Here is a 23,759-nt window from a genome sequence, read left to right as displayed (position 1 = left end):
GTGTTTTGTTAGTCAGTAACCCACCTAGGTGTGGTCATCTAAGATACTATTACTTGGGTATGTATAAGAACGTGTGTGAGAGAGTGATGGGAGTGCACACGGGCACTCTATCTTGTGTGTTTGCCCAAGTGAAAGCGAATGTGTATGTGCATAACCGTGTACTTTTCTTTTCATGCGTGTGCTTGCTTGTCATCTTGTCTCATGGTTATTGAGGCTGAAGAGATTCTTCAGCTGGCTGCTTCCCTGATGAGAGCAACTCATTCTATTAGAGACAGAGCAGGAGAAAGAGGGAAGGGGGGCTGGAGTCAGTAATAAAGCAGAATGAAAGACAGGAAGTTAGGGATCTGTTTTGTTCATGTTTATATGATTAATATGCTGTATAATGATTGCACCTTTACTGGATGTCTAAATTTGTGCCACACTGGAGGATAATCCGGCCATTTTGAGCCCATCCTGATGCTCACAAAAGGTGTCCAGACTTCAGGATGATCTTAAAATCCTAATATTTACTGATCTATTCTTCTACTCTTGGTCAATATTTACAACTGGACATTCTATAGTGCGGTGGAAGACCAAAAAAATGCAGCTCGTCATGTTGCCTTTGTCCTGGAGACCCCTTTTTTTTTTTTTTTTTTTTTTTTTTTTTTTTTTTTTTTTTTGTGTGTTGGAAGACTTGTTTAAAGCTTTATCTCAGACTTTTATAAAGCGCTGAAACTGGAGACTCCTTCCACGAATGTTATGGGGGAACATTCCTGTGTAAGCTGTTACTGTATAAACAGTCTGTATGTCATGTCATGTCATAGTTTTTTGTGATTGTGTCCAAAAATGCTTGACTTTGGTGCAGCTTTTTTCAAAATTTGTGATGCATGTTGCAGAGTTGAGTGGGGTTTTTCTTTTCTTTTTTTTTTTTCTTTCAGAAAACTACTTGAATTTGGCGAAATTGCGATTGTACGAAAATGTTTTGCATGATCTTTCACAGTAATGTTTGTTGGTTAATGAGACCTTTTAGCTGTTCTCGTGTTCGATGCATGGGAATCGAAGAGCGCTTTGGCTGAGTGTGCATTGTAATGACGTCATAAGACACGTCTCAGGTCAAGTCTGCGGTAAATCTGAATAATACCAAGCTGCTCTGAATTTTACGGAATTTCTGCGATCGCAAAATCATGGAGGGACTGATACTAAATGATGGTGTATTAGAAAGGTGCATTAATGTAAACCTTTTGACTTGTCTTACACCAGGAAATACCATCAGAGCTGCTCTTAGAAAATTTAAAAACTTCTGACCCTTGAGAATTCAGCAGTAGTGTAAAGACTGATGATCAATGGCAGCTGAAACCATGTTTTGTTTGTTCAGCAGATATTCAAGGAGGCTGGTTGCAGGTTCTAAGAGTGGGAATTATTGGGCATAATCTGAAAGTGTGTGACTTTTTTTTTTATTTTTTGATATAAACCATCTTATCAATCTTATACTCAGTATAGTATCGGGTGCTTGCGGGCACCGATGACAAACCCCCCCCCCCCCCAATCAATCTCTATATCTGGGGCCGCTCACATTTTCATCATTGGTTTGGACTATATAAATGTAGTGTTGTAGCCCAGGCAGAACTCCTACACAGTTATTATCATAGTTCAAAAGTGCAATGTGGATGCGTGTGCACGCACATAGTGTTTCCTGTGTCTCCTGATTCCAGAGGAAGTTGTGGAAGTTGTGCAGGAGGAGGTTTCCTGTAGTTCTGTATATATGTGTGTGTCTTTTGTTTTTCTTTTAATATTTATTTCTTCACTGCTGTCAGATGGTCTTTCCTTGCAGTCCAGCTGAAATGTAAAACAAAGTTAGTACAAATTTTAAACATTTATTTTTTAGTTTTGCATATTTAAAAAAAAAAAAAAAAATTGCTACTCTTCAGAGTAGCATTTTAGTGGAATATTGTCTAAGATCAGGGTGTGCTGTGGTAGCTGAGCTTAGATCGCTACTGCAAAAAAGTAATTGACATAATTTTCCACTTACCCCAAAGTCAAACAGCCAAGATATGTTTGGAGTCTGAGTGCTTTGTTAGTTTTGCCCAGGAGCTACAAGGATCATGTCGGAAAAGTTTTACTCGCTCAAAATCTTTTTCTTGAAAATAACTGCCTCCAGTTCTTCAGTATTATCACACAGACTTGCTGATGTGGTTAACAGAGTAGCTTGCTACATATCCATCCATGTATTTATTAAAAAAAAACGCTGGATAGAAACACCAGATGCAAATAAAATCAGCAAAATGCACATTAAAAACATAGGCGCCCAATTGAGATGGATAATTCTTTTATTCGATGAGAAGACATGCCCATAAAGTACGATGGAAACACATTTACCGAATAAATTCTTCGATGCGCCTCAAAAAAAGGCATGTGCCTTTGCCATAACAAATCATGTGATTGGATCATTGTCTCAGAACAGTAAAAATGGCATGCGCCAGTTTTTCCAAAAGTGGCGATTTTGTTCTCTTGATCACATGGGATGGAAAAATCCCATGAAAAATCAGAAAATCCACTTCCAGAGGAGAAATGACCTAACTTCTGTTGTGCACAAGATATTTCTGGGTTTTCCTCCAAGGAATAATAAGCCATTCTGCCACAGGCACAAAAAAGGGTTATAGTTTTACTTAGTTTGTCGATTTATTTTCTGCACAGAGCAGCAACATGTGGAACACGTTCTCTGGAGTAAATCCAGAGTAAATCCATGTAAAAGCATGGTATATCATGCTTTTACATGGCTAACAAAAAGTGCCACTTTTGGTGCTTCCACGTGTTTTAAGTATTAAATTAGTTGGATTTGGGCATTGATGTGTTCACCTGTCCCCAGCTGCTTGTGGGTGACTCTTAATGCTGTTTGATTAGTGAGAACACATTTCAATCCAAATTTGATCAAGTTGCAGGAAGTGACTTTTGCGAATTGGTTTCGAGCCCCGCCCCTTTCCCCACACACACATGCTACTTAGCTTAAATGTGGCATGAAATGAAGTCAAGAGATGATGAAACAAAATGTAATTTCACTCTTAATCCGACCAGACTGATGGGTGAGAAATTTCCTGCCAAAAGCTTGGTAAATTCCAGTGGTTTTATGTTTTCTTTAAAGCAAGAGCTTCTGAAATTGAACAAGCTTTCAAAGACTCAACAGAGAACCACAACATGATTTCTCTGTCAAAGTAGAACACCATAGTGTTATGGGTTGTCCATTAAATGTTTTACATAAATTCCTACAACACAGGGTTTCCCCTTTCAGACGAGAACAACTGCTTTAGAAGACGAAAACCAGAGTGTGTGTTAGTTTACTAGGTACACTCGGTCAAACAGGAGCTAGAAGAACTTGAAGTTCCAGTTCATTTCTAATCAACTTGAGAGACGACTGAAATGACCGTTATACCAGTGAAAATTGCTTTGTCATGCAGTGCTGTTTTTAAGTTTTAACCTAGAAGTGATTGTTTCTTTGTCTGATCCATTGTTCAGATAACCACTGTGTATTTTGATGGATTGGTGTGCTGCTCTTACTACCTTGAAGACTTAAAGGAACCATAAAGGAACACTTTTCTTTTGACTGTTACCAGGCACTGACGGTGGAGACTCCTTCTATAAATGTTGCATAAAACTCATCTTAAAGAAAACCTTGCCATAGCAACATTTTCTGCATTCTTTTTTTGAACAGCCCAGTTTTTAATGCTTACTAGTACCATAGAAACATGTATTAGAGTGGGCACTTGAATGAAAACCCTTTATTTGCTTTATAGCCAGAATTGTCAGCACTGCTGGTATAAAAAATTAATACCACCTGAAATCAACAGCAGTGTGGTATAACAAACCAAATTGGGCTGCCTTGTTTGTGACTTGCTTGTGCTGGTGTGCTTTTCAAGCAGTTGAGAAGTGAACCAGAATATTCCTTTTTAGTTATATTTTTTTTTTTAGAAACTGGTATTAGCCTGTATGTATGGAAATAGCATGTGTGATGGGATACGTGTAGTTCAGTTAAATTTAATTTATTTAGCTCTCTTAACTATGAACATTTGTCACAAAGCAGCCTTACAAAAATCCAGGTTTCGATTAAGGTCCCTAATGAGACTGCATAAGGAAAACACAGCTTGAGAGGAACCAGACTCAAAAGGGAACCCATCCTATACTTGGTAACACCAGACAGTGCGATTATGAGTCATTACTCTTCCACAACTGTATTCTATAAAGTCGAGCAGTACTAACGTTTCAAAAGGATCCTTAGTATAAGCATATATAATATATAATATAATATAATATAATATAATATAATATAATATAATATATATTATATTTATTAAAAAAATAAGTAAAATTTTTATATTCAGGTAACCTTTACGAATGCCTTTTGATAAGAGAGGAATGTACTGAAATCATTCTCATGGCTGGATCAGGAAGCTGTGTCAAGGCTAGGCCTAAACTAACCAATCAGCAATAAGCAGTTCTGCAACATTTATCTCCTTCTCTTCCCAAGCATTTGTAGCACTTAATTGAATGTTAAGAACAAATGTATCCAAACTGGAATATTTCCAAACAGAAATGTCTTCTCTGTAACTGTGTTGGTTTAACTTGGACTGGAAGTTGTTTAGTTTTTGGTTTAATTCTTGACCGTTTTGAAGCACACACCTGCAGTGTATTGTGTTCAACAATGTAACGTATAATGTAAAGGTGGTTCCCCTGAAGTGCATGATTGTTTGTGTGTGTTTCCACAGGTGGGTGATAAGGTGCTGGTTCTGAACCGCAGTGGTCTGTGGCAGGAAGTGGTCGTGGTCCCCACCTTGCACACCTTCCCCATGCCCGAGGGGATGAGCTTCGAGGAGGCGGCCGCTCTACCAGTCAACTACGTCACCGCTTACATGATGCTGTTTGACTTTGGCCACCTGCGTCCCAACCAGAGTGTGCTGATCCACATGGCTGCAGGTGTGTGTGTGTGTGTGTGTCTTGCTCTCAGTGTTGGCTGTTGGCTGTGTGAGGTACCGGGTAGGGCGTATTGTCTAGAGATGATTTTCTGCAGCTGTTGATGGTGACCTGATGACTTCGTTGCATATCTGCAATAATTTTTCATATTTTGTGTCCTGTATACACATTTTGTGTGTGCTTGTTATAATTTGTTACAGCTGTTTGACTGAATGTTTGTGTCAATGAGAATATAGTGTTTTAGATTAGCTCATGTGCATACATGAGCAACCAAGCAAAAAAAGAATGTCTGTGTGTGTATCTTTGGGCGGATAAGCACATCCTTGCCAATGAATTGTAGGCTGTCTAAGCAAGCGTCTTCTGGGACTTTCTGGGAGCAGGTGTGTGTTTGTGCAGTTGTGTATTTGTGTGAACTTGTCAGCGTCTCTGGAGAATAAAGCGTGTAGCGCTAGAGTGGCCTCGTCCTGTTTGTGTATAGCAGAAATAATGTTAATGTGTTATATTTCCATTTGCCGTTGTAATAAAATAAGTGGAGATATTGCACACATTAACAGTGCATCGATATCTGTCTGCCTTTTGTCGTTAATAATGCATGTGTTTCTTATTTAAACTTGAGTAAAGATTGCTTTTTTTTTTATCCATGTGAAATTAATGGGAAGAATTATTAATGGATTTGTTTCTTAGAGAGTCAGATCTAGAATCGCTTTTAAAAAAAAATTATGTAGGTTGCAAACCTTAAACACCGGTGAATTAGTTATGGGAGGAAAAAATTTTATGAATTTAATCTGATCCTCTATCAAATGGAAAATATTGGAAGAGGATTTGGGGATGTTTGTAGGTGTGTATGTGTGTGTGTTATATATATATATATATATATATATATATATATATATGGCTGATAATCAAAGTTCCTGTATCATTATTATTTACCAATAATGTAAATTGCCATAAAAGTGGCATCGTGCGATCTCCAGTTTATATTTTTTTAATCATCAGGCAAGCATATCATGTTTGAATTTGGTCTGATCAGGCTTTATTGAAGGCAGTCCATTATACAGATTTGCTAAATTGATGGCATATTATTCTAATCCAGTTCTGATCCATTAGATATTTTTCTGCCTGTAGCCCTGTAATCTCCAGTGGAGATGGTGTTAAAGGAATAAACCAACGTTTTTCAATCTAATTGCTCACTATTCAATCTAATCTGATTTGTGTATTTTCCACAGTTAAGTTCAGCACACTTCCTTGCACTCAGAAGAGAACTGAAAATACATGATGTTGAGATTCGTGGACATCTACGGGCAGTTGTTGAACTTTAAACATTTAAGTGAACCGTTTTTGAAATGTTCGTGAATTATTCAGCCAGGCTGTTGTAAGTGAACCTGAAGATGTGTACAACTCATCCTTTTCAGAAGCAGGACGGGAAGGATGAATATGGAAGTGTAGGTGGGATATGTGCTTGTGTTAACACTGCAGCTCAAAGTAAACATGGAAGTTTTTGTCCGACTCTATAAGAACTACTTTAGTAAGACTTTCTCTCATGTTTGTGTCATACTAAGACATAGAGGCGTAACTGTTAGAGTTTTGATTTTTCACACTTACATAGCAAGATTTTAACATTTTATTGACTGAATTAAGGTACTCCGGTTTCCCCCACAGTTTAGATGTGTGTTGTAGGCTGATTGGCACTTCCACACTGTCCGGTGTGTGTGTGTGTGTGTGTGTGTGTGTGTGTGTGTTTGTGAGGGATTGTGACCTGTGATGGGTTGGCACCCCGTCCAGGGTTGCCCCAAGTTCTCTGGGATAAGCTCCAGGCTCCCCCGTGACCCTGTATAGTATAAGCATTATGGAAAATGGATGGATGACTGAATTAAACAACTTTCCTTAGATTTCTGTTATGTATTTTGATTAAGCAGCTTTTCTGTTCCTTCCTCAGTGCTGGTAAACGTGTCAAAATGATCATCTGTGCTAATCACACATACGCAACACGTACTTTTACTTGGGGATTGGAACTACATAACCTTGTTTGCATAATGAAGTTTAAAGGGAAGGCCTTTGGCTTTCACCAGCAGCTTGTGAGTCAGTTAATTTAAAAAACAAACAAACAAACAAAAAAAAAAAACACTGTTAGTTGTAATGCACTGGGGGTTTCCTCCCTTGTTCTCTCTTGGGTTTGATCTTATCAGGTGTTAATGATTATTAAATCAAAATTATGGGGTATACCTTTATTTTCCTGAGACTTCACTTGAGAATATATTAGAGTATTTGAATGGATTTTACATTCACTATCAATGTCATGGCAATACCTGCTTAGCAAAAGCATCCGCTCGACCAACATGTCACGAGACAAGCAGTATGAGCATCACAGCAGTACTAACCAGCATAAACAAAGTTGCAGCAAAGTTTTTATTCACCACGGATCACTATTGAATTCACCGCTTTCTATTGTGTAGTAAAACTGGTCTATTCAGACCAGATTATGCTTAATTAATCAGAATTCACAGCACTCTAATAAATCACGCACAGTTTAACACGTGACCCGCCTCAGCTGTTCTTGGGAATTACTTGTGCTTTCCTCCTTCTGATTAATGCACCATTAGTTTGGTCAAAAATGATACCATGCCACATTAATCAATATTAACACCGATGTATGAAATGGGAACCCAGCTGCTCCACTGCGCTGTCATTGTAATGTTCATTAAAATCAAAGTAAACATTTTATAAACTTTGAGGTTTGTGAGGGAGAAAGTGAAGGGATTCACCCCCCCCATTCCCCCCCCCCCCCAATTATAAGGTTTATATGAGCTTTCGGGCTCTTTGTCACTCGTATTGTACATTTTATATTCCTTACTTAAGATTATTACTTTAAAAATATTGTGGTAACATGATAAATCTTTTGAGGTATTTCCTCTAAAATAACTTTACTATTAATTTATTATATTAGATTTATACCATAGATTTGTGTATATAGATTTATATTAATGTTCTTGTTGTAATATTTTGTTGGTTTTTATATATCTCTTTCTTTATCCGTCTCCAGTGTTGGTGCTTTGTAACATTTTAAGAGAGAAAGCTGTGGGTTTTTTTTGGTGTGTGTGTGGTCACACACATGGACTTTGACTTCGTTGGTGAAGCTTCCAGTGCGTTCACAAAGATGAGAGCAAGACATAATCATGGAGAAAGGAGAGGAAGAAGAAACAGTAAAATAAAGACACGATAAGCTTAAGGCAGAATAGACATGGTGCAGATGCTTTGTACAGCTATGCATGGGGTAATGCAGTGGAAAGGAGGTAGGGATATATACAGGTAATGGAATAAATAGTGAATTTACAGTTGCATATAAGAGTCTATGGAAAACAATTGTGTTAGGATGCTCCTTGGAGGCAGTTATGGTGGGGGGGCTGCTCTTGTATCTGGATGTTCTGGTGCTGAGTGCTCTGTAGTGCTGGCCAGATTATTAACTTGAAGAGAAAAGGAGGGAATGACTGATTATAGCTACTATATTGCAAGTGATTGCAGCAACTAACTTGTCTCGCAGATCTTCCAGCACAGTATGTGTTTTTCTTTAATAAACAAAAATGGTAATCATTAGCAAATTTAAGTGATATAAGGTGAGAAACACTTTGGAATGTACCTTTTCATGAAAAGAACCAAATTTAGGGGTTTAACATCCTGTCGTTGATTTATTTTCCTATATCGCCATACCCTGTCAAGTTTTATTCCTTATTTCGATCCCCTCTTACTTAAATGTTTTTTTTTGTTTGTTCTTGTGGATTCAGCTATGATGTTAATGATCTTCCTGATAGTCATCAGATGCCAACTGCTTACAATTAATTAGATTTATTTATTTATTTATTTATTTATTTATTTGTAAAGAAAACACATTTCTTTATCTTTAATACTAATTTTCTTCATTATGCACAAAGCATAATGACATCTGGATGTTTGGCTCCAGAGGTGGAGCAGCGTTTCAAGCCATGAATTCCCCCCACCCACATTTCTTGGAGTGTGTGATATCTGGGTTAGTTGGAATGGAGTTGCTTTAGTTTTTACACACAGTGTATTATAGCGAAGAAGAATACTGGGCTATAACTTAAACCGTGCTGAATTTGTTTGTGCTGTTGGTATCAGTATTGTAAAATAGCATAAGTGTTTTAAACCGTGTCTGAATCTCCATGAAACCTGAATGTTGACCCCTTCCGTATGGTCTCCCAGTGTTCACAGTAAGACAGAATGGCTTCTCTAACTGATTAATAAACTATGCTAATGGGTTACTGTAGGCTAGAGTGCTTACCGGAAAGATGTGATGTACTGTAAGAGTGTAGGAGATTGAGATTATACATGCAGTGAATGACTGAAGGCGAGAGAAATGCAGATTGTGGAGAGCGGGAGAGAGAAATGTAAAAGGTGGGTGTAGGTCGGTTTAGGCTGAAACGCTGCCCCTGCTCAATAGGATATTGTTCGACACACATCCTTCCCACCCTCGCACTCTTGCTCTCTTTGGGCTTACACATCTGCATCCTCTGCCTGAATTCAGTATGTGGGATTAGATATGAACACACACACACACACACACACACACACACACACACACACACACACACACACACACACTAGTGCTGGATGGGAAAGTGAAGTCCTCCTGGCGAGGTGCATGTATGTGAGCGATTCTTTGGCTCATGTCAGGAAGAAATACAGTGATCCATCTGGAGTGTCACAGAAGGCAGAACCTCTGTGATCTCTCCGACCACCACACCCATAATCGGGGGGGTGGGGGGGTTACACAGAGAGGGGGGGGGGGGGTAGGATGGAATAAAAAATAAATAAATACTGTTACACAGATGCAACTAAAATGTATTATAATATGGTTCAAATTTTAAAAATAAGATTCCTTGGAAAAGGGAATGAATACCATAGCTTATGTTTTTCCTCGTGTGTGTGATTGATATATATATATATATATATATATATATATATATATATATATATATATATATATATATATATATATATATATATATATATATATATATATATATATATATATATATAATATATTGGTGTATATATATTGGTGTATATGTATGTAATTTCCTAAGTATGCAGCAGCAGTCCATAAAACTGGACAGTTGAAAATTGGCGGAACAGCGTCTGGGCATTTTTCAATTTTCAGTGTCCAGTTTCGGAGAGCCTGTGCCCACTGTAGCCTCAATTGCTCTTGGCTGACAGGAATGGAACTTGATGTAGTCTTCTGTTGTAGCCCATCCACCTAAAGGTTTTGATGCTTTGTTTGTTCTGAGATGCTTTTCTGCTCACCATGGTTATAATGAGTAGTTAAGCGTTAACATATTGAAAATCCTAAGTGATCAGCGCTTTCTGAAGTACTCAAACCAGCCCATCTTCCATGCCATGTCACATCAAGGTCACTGAGGTCACCCCAACCTAAAATTCAGAAATGTGAAGTCAACATTAACTGAAGCTCTTGACCTATATCTGCATGAGTGTATGCATTGTGCTGCTGCCACATGATTGACTGACTGGATAATTGCATGCATGTCGGTCTATTGTTTTATATGAGACAGAAAGAGAACGGTGTTTAGTCTCATCTCCCAAAAGTGTGTTTGTGTGCATGTGTTTTTCTGAGTGCTTACAGAGGGAGTGTATGTTTTCAGGAAACACTTGGGAGTTCAGTTTTTTGCTTTTTTTTTTTTACATTTATCCTGGAACTGAAGTGTTTCCTCTTTCACGTCTTAAGCTCCTGAAACACACCCTCAGCTTGACACCCCTCCATGTGTTCTGGCCAAGAACAAGCTGGGGAAGTGTGAGTGGTGTGAGGGGGGGCATGTAGTGTCATGGTGCTTGTGCCAAAAGCAAATCAGCACTAGTTAATCATCAAACCAGGATAAAGTAAACATTAAACTAAGCAACCACTGATTTGGACGTTGGCCCGGTGCTGTGCAGGGCGTTGCAGTTGGACCGAGAGTTTGGGAAGTTATGAGCTGGAGTGTGTTCGCATGTGGGCCAACGATTCTCTGTAAATAAATTCAATCTAAAGTGATCCATTCTCAAATGTTTTATCATCTGGCTCTCTTTGACCAGTCACATAATCCCACTCTTTGCTCCATCAGTTATATTCAGTCATGCTGAATCTCTTTACTTAACTGTATGTTTATCAATTTTTCCCCTCTTCTGCACCGACACAGCCAACAGCTGCTGTATATTATGGGATTCCTTGAAAATCCCTTTCAGATTTTAATTAATTGGAAGATTTGGTATTCAAATGCCGTTCAATAGTAATGAGCCACTAATGTTGTACCGCTACACAGTGAGTAAACATTAGCAGCAGCGCAACAATTTATGCGTATTTTTCATAAAGATCTTTATTTACTAAAGTGTTTATTTATTTACACATTATTACTTGTATGATCAACGATAGTCAGCTGTATTTTACAGCTTTTCAATTCTTCCTGTATTGGGATATTTTTAAGCCAGTTCAACACAATATGTTCACAAAATAGGGTGTAACATAGTGGTGTTGAGGAATCTATATAGTGCTCGATTCACCCAGCAGAATATAATCTGAGATTCAATCATTCAAACTGAGTGCCTCCAATAAATGTACATGTAATTTCACTTGGGACACATACTATGTTCGGTTTCTAATTTGAATTAGGAAATCAATACCCAAATAAATAAACAAATTTTTAAAAGTATTTATTCAAAGCCCTTTGTCTTACAACTGGTGACAGGTCACTTAGCAAAATAAAGTTTAGAAAACTCGCATTTCAAAAGACTTGCATTAGGCAACTAAAAGTAGAACGTGTGATCTTAATGTTTCAGTGTGGATTTTGGTTGTCATATACAGTATTATAAAGTTGTAATATTTGAGGGCTCTGGTGTGTTACCCTCCATTTAGTACATCTGTACACTGACTTGCGAGCTGTGTAAGAGGGATAATTTTTAGCTGGTTAAGGGTTTAATATGTTGGAACGTTAACAGATTTAACCTTAGAAAGTGGACCTCGCTCATGCACACATGCTCTCAAGCTCGTTTTTCCTCTGTCCTCTAGTTGCCCTCTTCTTGTGGGCTACAACTGGGAGTCTGTAGAATTCCACAATATTTTCAGGGAAATTCCTCCCGAACACAACGGCTCATGCTGTGGTGGCTGAGAGCTGCCAAATCTCTGTGCGTATCTGTTTGTGGGTGTGAATGTGTAAGCACAGGGAGAAATATAAAGCCTTCACTGTGTCCAGTGTGCATTTTGTGTGCGTGTCCTCATGCACCACTGTTTATAATGAACCTTATCGGATGAGCATCAGTCTTCACTCAGCCATGAAAAACAATGGAATTTAATCCTGAGCAGAACAAATGGAATTAACCATGGAAATCTGTTTATGGCCATGGAGACTCTTTATACCCTGTCCTGCTTCACTTTTCTATCTTTCACTCGTGGCCTCTCACTCCGTTTTTCAGTTCCCCTTTCTTGCTAGTGGTGCATAGTTTTCCATGTCAGAGGGAGCAACACTGTGTAGAAGAAAAAATCCTCTCGTTCCCAGTGTCCGATTTAGAAATTTGGCTGTAGGGTAAGTGGTTGTCTTGGCAATTTTGCTGCTGGTCTTGTGATTAGGGCACTGAAGTCACGCGGTAGACTGACCCTCTGTGTATACACACACACACACACACACACACACACTCTCTCTCTCTCTCTCTCTCTCTCTCTCTCTCTCTCTCTCTCTCTCTCTCTCTCTCTCTCTCTCTCTCTCTCTCTCTCTCTCTCTCTCTCTCTCTCTCTCTCTCTCTCTCTCTCTCTCTCTCTCTCTCTCTCTCTCTCTCTGTGTGAGGACCAACAGGGAGGGAGCAGGTGAATAAGAAGTATCTGGAGAGCCTGAGAAGTGTGTGTGTGTAAATGTATTGTGGACAGACAGGACAGCTTGGCTGGGGTCTCCATGGCAACACAATCCAAATTCACCCTGGGCATCATGAACCTGAAAGGAGGAAATAACAGGGAGGTCTTTTTTTGTCTTTGTTCTTTTTTTTTTTTTTTTTTCTCCCATCATCTTGGTTTGCTTGCACACAAGCAAAAAATTGGGCTATGGCTTTTTAAAAAAAAGTCAACAGTCTCACTCCTGTGGCTTCTTCTTGGTTTACTTTTCACACCATGCAAATGAATCGGTGAACTTTTCAGCAGTTTCTTTTGGAGTTAACACAAGTCAGCAGAGAGTGGAGCCCAGTTGAGTTGTTATACTGCAATTTGAGTTGCATGATTTGAAATCAAATGTATTGCGGTGCCATTTCTACACCTCAGAAATACGAGTGAAAAGAAAAAAATCAAGGTTAAATATCAGCCTGCATTCATTTGACCAGTTTTATCATGCCTGTACTATTATCATTTGCATGTTGTAGGATACTTTGCAAAAGTAAGTAACGCACAATATATACTGCAATAACACGATAACCTGCATCCTTAGACTGCTCTGACAGCATTTGTATGGTATGTTGCCTAGCCTTACCCTGGGTGTGCGTGGGTGTGTTTTTCACTCTGGCATTCAATAAGCACTGGCCTTTTGTTGTTTGCAGTGACCTTTATGAATGCTTTCTCACATCCTGCCTTTCCTGATCATTTTGTGCTACACATGTATTTAAGGCTAATTATCTCAATCACAAATTCGTGCTTACTTTCAATTTGTAGTGTGTGCAGAGTCATCAACATTCAATGTTAATTGGTTAATGATGTAAATATTAGTGTTGTTAATGAGACAAGTAATTTTATTTTCGATTCCGATATGGAGACTCAAGTGGCAGGACTCAACCTGGACTCGAAAGCTAAATGTAATAAATAAAAATTTCATTAAAAATGAAACGGTTCTAAAGAAGTAGCCTTCTAAGTTTGGTTAGAAACGGCTCTGTGGCTTGAGAATTTGGACTCTTGTATTGGGAATCAGTTATATTTCCTTGATTAGAAACTTATCCAAAATTTGTAACTTTTTTTTTTTGTCAGTCTGATTGATCTATTTCCTTTCTATTTTCTTTTTTTTTCTTTTCCTCCCACATTTTTCCATTCATTGTCTGTTAATTGTGATCTTATAGGCTTTATCGCACAGTAGTATTACTAAACAGGCCCAGAGCCAGTCCATTCCCCTTCTACTGTGTGTTCACGGCATTGTGGACTGCCAAGCACTTCAAGTTGAGATGGGAGTGCAAAATCACTCAACTCTGCCACTTGTCTACAGACTTAACACGCTTAGTGTCTTGGACGTCATACAGAGATGGGGAAGAAATGCACCAAGTTCACCCATCAACTGGTGCCTCTAGTTTTCACAGTGTGTTTGTCACACAACACTAGTGCTGGTTGGCCCCCGTCAGCACACTTCAGCTCTAACTGATGCTCAATTGACGTGTTGGAGGACAGCAAGGGAGTTCTGTGGTTGGTTGATCAGCTTAGTAAACTGACAGGAAATGACAAGGAAATGATGTGAGCAAAGGACGCAAATGACTGAGTACGATGTTCAAGGTTCTTCAAGGGCTTGACTTCCTAAAATCTTTCCTGATGGGGAAGTTCAATTTGACGTTGTACTTGCACAGGGCAAAGAACCCTTTAGGAGAGAACCATTTATTTAAAGTGTGTATCTCATTTTTCAGCTTCTACTCATCTTCTACAACTACACTTGGAAACAAAACCCTCAAAGGGGTCTTTGGATTGTTCTTTGAATGGCTTCTTAGTTTAGTGGTTCTAGCTTTCTAAACGCATTCAAATGTAAACTTTCTTAAATGGAACACTTTTTGAGGTTCTACATGGAATTTTAAGGTTCCCACAAAACAAACACCAAAGAATCTTTAAGGGTGTTGGATGGATTATTTTTGCTATGAATACGACTACATTTTTTGCAATTAAATAGCCAAGCCCAGTATTTGAAATCCAGACAGACAGTCCAAACAGATTGACACTGGCTTTAAAGTAGTAGCTAGTAGAGTTTGTTTGGCTACATACCAAATAGCAAAAGAAGACAACGCCGCTATAGACACTGCTACTGGTAGGTGACATACTAGACATGCTGAACAGAGTCTATGATTTGAACAGGCTTTTTTCTGCAATTCTGGGTGTTTATTTTATTACAAATACAGACTATCTTCACCTGCTGGTATGGAAAGTTACTTCCTTTTACACAGGTGTAATGTATGTCTTCATTGCTTTTCACAGAAGTAAGGTGGTGGGGGCAATCATCAGTTAGTCTATGGTAATGCTATCTCTTCAGCATGAGCTTGATGTACCAACCAAGGACTGTGGCACTAAAATTGTGTGTTTACATTTACTTATTTGGCAGATGCTTTTATCCAAAGCAGCTTACAATTTAGCTGAGCAGATGAGGGTCCAACAGTGACAAATTTGTGGTATCAGGATTCAGACTTGCAACCTTCAAATCAGTAGTCCAGAGGCATAAGCGTTGAGCCTCCACTGTTCCCATATGTTGTATATACACATTGGTTTGTGAGGTCACACTTTATCATTCTTCTCCTTAGCTGCCCTTTACTTATCTGGACTGCGTGTTATTTCGGTTTGCATAAATGGGTTCCGACAGTGCAATTCTGCTACACTTGTCGTCAGCTGTTTTTACTCTGGGTGTATGCTTGCTCTTTAGTAAACTGAATGTTCTGTATTTTGCTTATCCTGTCTTATTGCAGGAGGGGTGGGGATCGCTGCCACTCAGCTCTCTAAGACGGTGAAGGAGGTCACTATTTTTGGAACTGCCTCCGCCAGTAAGCATGAGGTCATCAGCGAGGGAGGAGTCACGCACCCCATCGACTACCGCACACGGGACTATGTAGAGGAGGTTCGCAAGATCAACCCCAAAGGTGAAGACTAACAAAGTATTTTGAGACAACTCTTCAAAATTTTTAATGCTGGCTTAGATGAGGTCTAAAGATTAAAGCTGGCTGACTTTTTGTAATGGTTATAAATTGGAATGGTATTGGTTTTAATGGAAACCACCTTGTTTATAAAATTAACTGATCACCTTTCATCACTCCCACCCTACTAACTTGAATCATCCCTGTAATGTCAATCTTATAATTACTTATGTTTCACTGTTTACTTGAATTTAATGGGTTTTATACAAAGTCAGTAGCTCAAATATGAATACCTTTTTTTTTTTTTTTTTTTTTTTTTTTTTTTTTTTTTTTTCTTTTTTCTCTCTCTTTTTTTTTAATGTAAGTTAGAATCTAATTACTATTTTAACTTTAGAAAAAAATTGTGAGGAGAAAGTTTAGGAATAAAAAGTTCTGTGGCTCCAACTAATATCTAAACTGTTATCTTGAATTACAAAAGCTATGGAATGATGACTGTCTAGCCTTAAAGTTACTCCAAACTACAGGGTCTCCGAAAAGTCTCCATACATCGAGGACTATGTATGCCAGCACCATGGTTGTGCCTTCGTCAGTGGATGTTCCTAGGCATCCACTTCTCGGTTGGTCGGCAACACTTCCAGTCGCTTTGAGTTTGTTAATAAGTTTGGCAATGTTTTGATGTGCTTGCCATGTTTCCTGATAAAGTCCATCACAACTTTGCAATAGTTTCCTGATCCAGCTATTAGAATTATTTTGTCAAAGGCATTCTTAAAGACTATCTGAAAAGAATATATATAATATAAACTACGTAAGAAATAGGAAGACATTTTTGCTAAAAAGTGTTAATGTCCCCTTTGTTTGGAGACTTTTGGGACACCATCTAGTTTGAATCATTGTAAAGGTAGAAGCTAATATACTAGTTTGGATTCATTCCAGATCTGACGGTCAACCTACTTGCTTCGAGTAAAACTAACATTAGCTGTTTAAATCAGTCTGAAATATGAAGGCTAAATTATCAGCTTTGATCAGTCCCATAGATGAATGTTTGGAAATTCCAGAATGGGAAAGCTCTCATACCAGTATTAATTAGCCTCCAAAACAAAAGCTATACTTTCAGGTTGTATTACGCTGAAGTAGAAAACTAGCCTGCAATCTTTGGTCTCGCCACAAATCTTTTAGCTGACATGCCAGTTTAGATCATCCCAAAGGTAAAAGCTAAACTCACATTTAGCCTAGCCTCAAAGCTGAAGGAAACTCTACTTGTCTATATTGTCCCAAAATGGAAAGCTAACCTATACTAGCTTTGAGCCTATCCTAGCAATTGAAAACAGTCATAAATATGGAGGCTAATTTACCTACCTGGACCAGTCTCAAATGATTAAGCAAATCCACTAGTTTAGATTGTCCCAAAGTGTAAAGCTAACATAATAGTAAAAATGAACTGGTCTTGAGAGTGAAATGTAGCACAAGCAGATTATTCCTTGTTAGTTTATTTAAACTGCATGTTAAGCTGCAGCTTTACTGATTATATTTTAATAAAATGTCTGCTTTGTCTAGGCATATTTATAAAGAAATAATTAATGTTTGTTCCTCATCATCTGAAATCAGCATATTCAGAAGCAGATTTGCATCTAAGTCAGGGTTATTTCAGGATTTGAGTAATAAACCATGTTTGCCTGCCTTGATCTCACTGCCTGAACTGCACCAGACTGCACACAGTTGAGATTAGACTGCTAGACTTATTCAGTGACAAGTAAACACTGCATTGACCTAGTTTTCCCAGACTTTAGGGTGTATTAGAGCTGTACACTTGCCCTAAGTGTAGCATTCAAACAGTGATTCAGAAAGTTCACAGAAAGCCATCAGTTCAACTTTACTAAACGTAACTTAAGGACCATCCTGGTGACTGGGGATTTGATTGTTGTAAATGTATTAAGAAATGAATGACTTTCACTGTGAATACGTTCGCGTCTCCACCTCACGAAGTCCGTTAAAACAGGCTTTGGTGCCTTTTGTTGTTTGCATTCTGTTAACTTGTCTGGTATGTTGTTTTAACCTTGAATTGTAGCATTGCTATTCAGCTGTGTATTTGTGTGGGAGAAGAGAAATACGAGTGAGAATACGCGGGTGTATTTTTAAACCTGCGGGAAGATTTCTGCTCTTTATTTTATCAGGAAAACAGAGGAGCTCTGAACTCTGTTTTCTTATCAGTATAAATAAGATAAAGAAACACAGTAGATGAAATAATGGGAATTTTATTCACCAATACAAAATCGGTGTCTCTTTTTCAGGGGTGGACATTGTCCTGGATCCTCTGGGTGGCTCTGACACCCAGAAGGGCTACAACCTGTTGAAGCCAATGGGCAAACTCATCAGCTACGGTGAGTCAGAAGGCACACACAGTTCAGTGTCCAATTCAGTTTGAAAAGTTAAAGGTGCGTGCAGTTATTTATTTATTTACAATTTTTTAAAAAACATATGACACTTTCTGTTATTTATTTATATATATATATATATATATATATATATATATATATATATATATATATATATATATATATATATATATATATATATATATATATATATATATAAAAATTAGTCCGCTGTCAATAAAATCTGCTCTCTCTGTGGCAGATCCAGACCGCACAAAACACCTAAATCATGAACATCCCACTAATCAATTTTGATAACTCTCCCTCTTTCACTAGCATTAAAGTGGGGTAGCCGTGTGTGTGTTTAGACAAGCATTTTGATTTGGCTTATCCATTGTTTAGTATGTTACTTCCACCTCTATTGTTACTCTGACTCTATCAGCTTTCTAAGTCAAGGTTTTGGAACATGAATGATATTTGAGCAGTGCACCGAACACAAAAGTAACAAATGACCCACTGTAAATGAACAAAACTGCTAAACACACAAATGATACTTAACAGGAACCATTCAATAAAATGGCAAATAAAAATCAAACCATCCTATAAATTGTAATGTTTTTTAATTTACATGCATCTCCATCGCTTTTATATTAAAGAATGTTTATTACCTTCATCCTTCTACGTGACCATCCTGCACGTTATCTGTAGTTTTGTGGCTGGAGTAACAAATGAAACTACTCAAAACGGGATTAAATTACTTTGAATGTATTACATTAAATGATGCTGACTATATTTGATTACTTGGAAACACGATTGTGGATTCTAACAGTTAATCGCGATCAGATCAAATATTTGTCGTTCCGCAAATGTGGCTTACTGTATGTAATAATGCAGTTGTGACGAGCCTAGAATTTACTTGCAATGTGTAGTAGGATAATTGCTTTGTTGTTTTTGTCCACATTGTACATCCCTGGTATCCGCTAACTTCCATCTGCGTCGCTGACTACACCTTGAAACTTATCACATCATGTTTGCGGTTAGGAAGTCTCCGAGACCACAAAGTGCTGCACTTCACTGAAACGGTTTAGTGAAGCTGGCCCTCGGGCATTAATGTAAAGTGAGTGTAGGCCTCAGCTGATCATGTAGGATAAGCATGCATGATCAGCACGCAGTCAGCACCTCGTTTTCTCAACATGTTTAGAAACTCGATGGCCATGACAAGTTTAATAAACAACACAGCACTCGTCTCTCTCTCTCTCTCTCTCTCTCTCTCTCTCTCTCTCTCTCTCTCTCTCTCTCTCTCCCCACCCCCTCCTGCTTGGGCTTATCAGCATCATAGCAGCCAAGTGGAACAATGGTGCCTCTATCTACCCCAGAACCCGGCCTGTGTCCGAATGTAGCAGACTGGGACATGTCCAAATCTCAGGCCGGCTCAGAGCCCACTTTGTGTGTCGGTGCAAGTGTGTGTGTCTCTGAGAGTAGGAAGCAGAAATTGGGTGGGTAAGAGGGCAGATTTAGAGTTCCCCCAAATAAACAATCGCTTAAAGCGTGCTGAAAGGAAGGATGGCGGAGGAAATGTGAACGAGAAGGTGAGCGAAAAAGTGCTGACTGACACGAGAACAGAGCTATTAGGAGATGTGCAGGCGGTGAGAAAGTCAGGGTTACAGGGTGCAACGCTGCAAACAGACAATGCTGAGACACCGGGGGGGAGGCATGTAATGTGTCAGTAAATGAAAAGGACTCGCAGTGGATAAATGGAACAGTGGCTCATCAGTTGGACAGAAACCCAACACACAAGCTCTTATTCACCATACTTCGAGAACATGCTTAGAATTCAGACCCTAAAAATTCTTTCAGTAATACACTCGCCCACGGAGTGTGTGTGTGCGCGCGCACACACACTCACACACAGGGCACAGAGGCCCCATTCATCCTAATAATCCACTTTCCAAATTAAGCGTAAAAGCAACACAATTATAAAAGCTGTATATCACTTTGTGAAGAAGCCCGAAGACAGAGCTTTCAGGAAAACAGAAAAACACTCAATTAAAATGTGCCCTGCATGCTTAAATTAATTTAACAAGTCATGCTAAATATTTCCAAATAGAATTATTCTTCATACTTCAGATGTCTGTTTTGTCAGCAGGTAGATTTAAAATGTATATTATTTGCACCTAAATTAGTTGCTGCTTTCTTAAACATTCCACTATATTGTGTAACTTAAACCGGTAATGTTAGCTAGCTTGCTAACAATTTGGCTACTGGTTTTAATTGCATGATATGATAGCCTAATGTGAGCTAGATGCTTAGTAAAATGTACTGGATTTCTACTAGCCTGCTAGCAAACCAGATTTTACAAGATAACATTCAGTCCAACATTAGCTAGCTGATTATTTATCGAACATTCAGTTATTTATAGTCATTGCTTTGGAGCAGTACTGTAACTTCAATATCCAACATGGCTTTTTATTAAACCAGTGTGATAACATTGGCTAGTTTTGTGACAATGCTAATTAGTACTGGTAGAGTGGTAATACCAACATTTAAAGAATTGTAGTGAATACAGGGACAAGATTCACTAGTTAAAGCATTTTTCCTGACCTATAATGTCCTAAACTTTCCACCCTGCTTTTCCGAGACAGTTTATAATCATTTAAGAGCCGGAGTCTTACATTTCTGATGATTGCTTTCCATGGAGAGGTAACACTACCTTGGCTAACAATTTAGCTAGCTAACATTAACACAGTGCTGTGTTTACTGTAGGTAGCTGTCATATGATATATGCTCAGGTTTGCATTTGCATTGTTTCATGGTGTTAAAGGGTATAAATAGACACAGTAGTCAAGGCAAACTGGGCTGAAACATTTTTTTCCCCTCCAGTATTTGGAAAAGGAGATGTGCTTGCTTTAATCGCTCTCGGGTCATTACAGAATGTCACAAAACAATGCAGTTTGATGTAACCATACACCACTGTAGATGTAGATTATGCCTTTTTTTTGGTGTGACTGACTGTCAAGCCTCCCGATGTCCTGCTTTGCACAGGTGCCGCCAACATGCTGTCTGGTCAGAAAAAGAACCTGTTTGCTGTTGCTAAAACCTGGTACCAGCAGTTCACTGTTCACACCCTGAGTCTGTGCCAGAACAACCGCGCTATCTGTGGCTTTCACCTGGGCTACCTGGACTCTGAGCTCGTCGTAGACGTCATGAACAGCTTGCTGGAGCTGTACCAGCAGGGCAAGATCAAACCCCGCATTGACTCCACCTACCACTTCGAGCAGGTGTGTGTAATATCACATTACATAGCATTTGTTTATATTAAAAATGTACTTGCTATATATAATGATTGCATTGGGTCTGTTACGGCGGATCATACCACAGTGCTATTGAATTCTCAATTTTGATTGGTCAAAAGGTGTTGATTAATTTTCTGTAACAGCAGCTCCTTGACTCCTTAGACTTGTTGGATGATGGACATAATTTAAGACTAATCATTTTATTATAATAATTTTATTATATAATTTTAGTGTTGAGTGTTATTTACCAAAGGCAAAATGTAGAATTGTTGATGTGGTGAAGCTTTCTCTAAGGAGACCTTCATTCTCGGCATCTGTGGCATTTGTACTTTGTAACGGTCAGTTTTCCACGTCTTTGGGACTGAGAAATTTGTGTTTTTTCTGTAACATGACAAGCTGTGTTTTGTCTAATTAACTGCCGAGGGTGGTGTTTATATAGCTGCTGTAACGTACAGTGAGGGGGGAAAAAAGTATTTGATCCCCTGCTGATTTTGTACGTTTTCCCACTGACAAAGAAATGATCGGTCTGTAATTTTAATGGTAGATTTATTTGAACAGTGAGAGGCAGAATAACAACAAGAAAATCCAGAAAAACGCATGTCAAAAATGTTATAAATTGATTTGCATTTTAATGAGGGAAATAAGTATTTGACCCCCTCTCAATCAGAAAGATTTCTGGCTCCCAGGTGTCTTTTATACAGGTAACGAGCTGAGATTAGGAGCACACTCTTAAAGGGAGTTCTTCTAATCTCAGCTTGTTACCTGTATAAAAGACACCTGTCCACAGAAGCAATCAATCGGATTCCAAACTCTCCACCATGGCCAAGACCAAAAAGCTCTCCAAGGATGTCAGGGACAAGATTGTAGACCTACACAAGTCTGGAATGGGCTACAAGACCATTGCCAAGCAGCTTGGTGAGAAGGTGACAACAGTTGGTGCGATTATTCGCAAATGGAAGAAACGCAAAAGAACTGTCAATCTCCCTCGGCCTGGGGCTCCATGCAAGATCTCACCTCATGGACTTGCAATGATCATGAGAACAGGGAGGAATCAGCCCAGAACTACACGGGAGGATCTTGTCAATGATCTCAAGGCAGCTGGGACCATAGTCACTAAGAAAACAATTGGTAACACACTACGCCATGAAGGACTGAAATCCTGCAGCGCCCGCAAGGTCCCCCTGCTCAAGAAAGCACATATACATGCCCGTCTGAAGTTTGCCAATGAACATCTGAATGATTCAGAGGACAACTGGGAGAAAATGTTGTGTTCAGATGAGACCAAAATGGAGCTCTTTGGCATCAGCTCAACTCGCCGTGTTTGGAGGAGGAGGAATGCTGCCTATGACCCCAAGAACACCATCCCCACCGTCAAACATGGAGGTGGAAACATTATGCTTTGGTGACAGGACAACTTCACCGCATCAAAAGGACGATGGACGGGGCCATTTAGCATCAAATCTTGGGTGAGAACCTCCTTCCCTCAGCCAGGGCATTGAAAATGGTCGTGGATGGGTATTCCAGCATGACAATGACCCAAAACACACGGCCAAGGCAACAAAGGAGTGGCTCAAGAAGAAGCACATTAAGGTCCTGGAGTGGCCTAGCCAGTCTCCAGACCTTAATCCCATAGGAAATCTGTGGAGGGAGCTGAAGGATCGAGTTGCCAAACGTCAGCCTCAAAACCCTAATGACTTGGAGAAGATCTGCAAAGAGGAGTGGGACAAAAACCCTCCTGAGATGTGTGCAAACCTGGTGGCCAACTACACGAAACGTCTGACCTCTGTGATTGCCAACAAGGGTTTTGCCACCAAGTACTAAGTCATGTTTTGCAGAGGGGTCAAATACTTATTTCCTTCATTAAAATGCAAATCAATTTATAACATTTTTGATGTGCATTTTTCTGGATTTTTTGTTGTTCTGTCTCTCACTGTTCAAATAAATATACCATTAAAAATATAGAATGATCGTTTCTTGGTCAGTGGGCAAACATACAAAATCAGCAGGGGATCAAATACTTTTTTCCCTCACTGTAAGTGATAACAGGAATTAACTTGTTTCATAGGCTTTGCACAGCAATAAATGTAACTATAAATGGATAAAAGGTAAGAGTTGTTTAAATAATAGTAATTGCAATCATTTTCAAATTGTTGTGGTAAGTGAGGGGGGAAAAACACTTTGAGAGATACTGTTATTAGAAAATAATCAACTTTGGGATGGTAACAGTAACACCATTGTGTGTGTGTGTGTGTGGGGGGGGGCGGCTTAGGTTAAGTACAGCACCTTAAGTGTGTGTGTGCATGTTGCA

At 38.9% G+C, this 23,759-nt stretch overlaps 1 protein-coding gene across 1 annotated transcript in view; it reads left to right on the top strand.

Annotated features, from left to right (window-relative positions):
* The window catches only part of vat1 (vesicle amine transport 1), a 36,932-nt gene that overhangs the window by 6,764 nt on the left and 6,409 nt on the right, over positions 1-23,759 (top strand). The window contains exons 2-5 of the mRNA XM_017494492.3: positions 4,737-4,944; positions 15,622-15,792; positions 18,075-18,164; positions 21,201-21,436. Coding sequence (XP_017349981.1) covers positions 4,737-4,944; positions 15,622-15,792; positions 18,075-18,164; positions 21,201-21,436 — 705 coding nt within the window. The remainder of the gene's footprint in view (positions 1-4,736; positions 4,945-15,621; positions 15,793-18,074; positions 18,165-21,200; positions 21,437-23,759) is intronic.

The sequence above is a fragment of the Ictalurus punctatus genome, chromosome 2 (assembly GCF_001660625.3).
Source record: "Ictalurus punctatus breed USDA103 chromosome 2, Coco_2.0, whole genome shotgun sequence".
In the NCBI taxonomy this organism is placed as follows: domain Eukaryota; kingdom Metazoa; phylum Chordata; class Actinopteri; order Siluriformes; family Ictaluridae; genus Ictalurus; species Ictalurus punctatus.
This window is presented reverse-complemented; position numbering and strand designations above follow the sequence as displayed.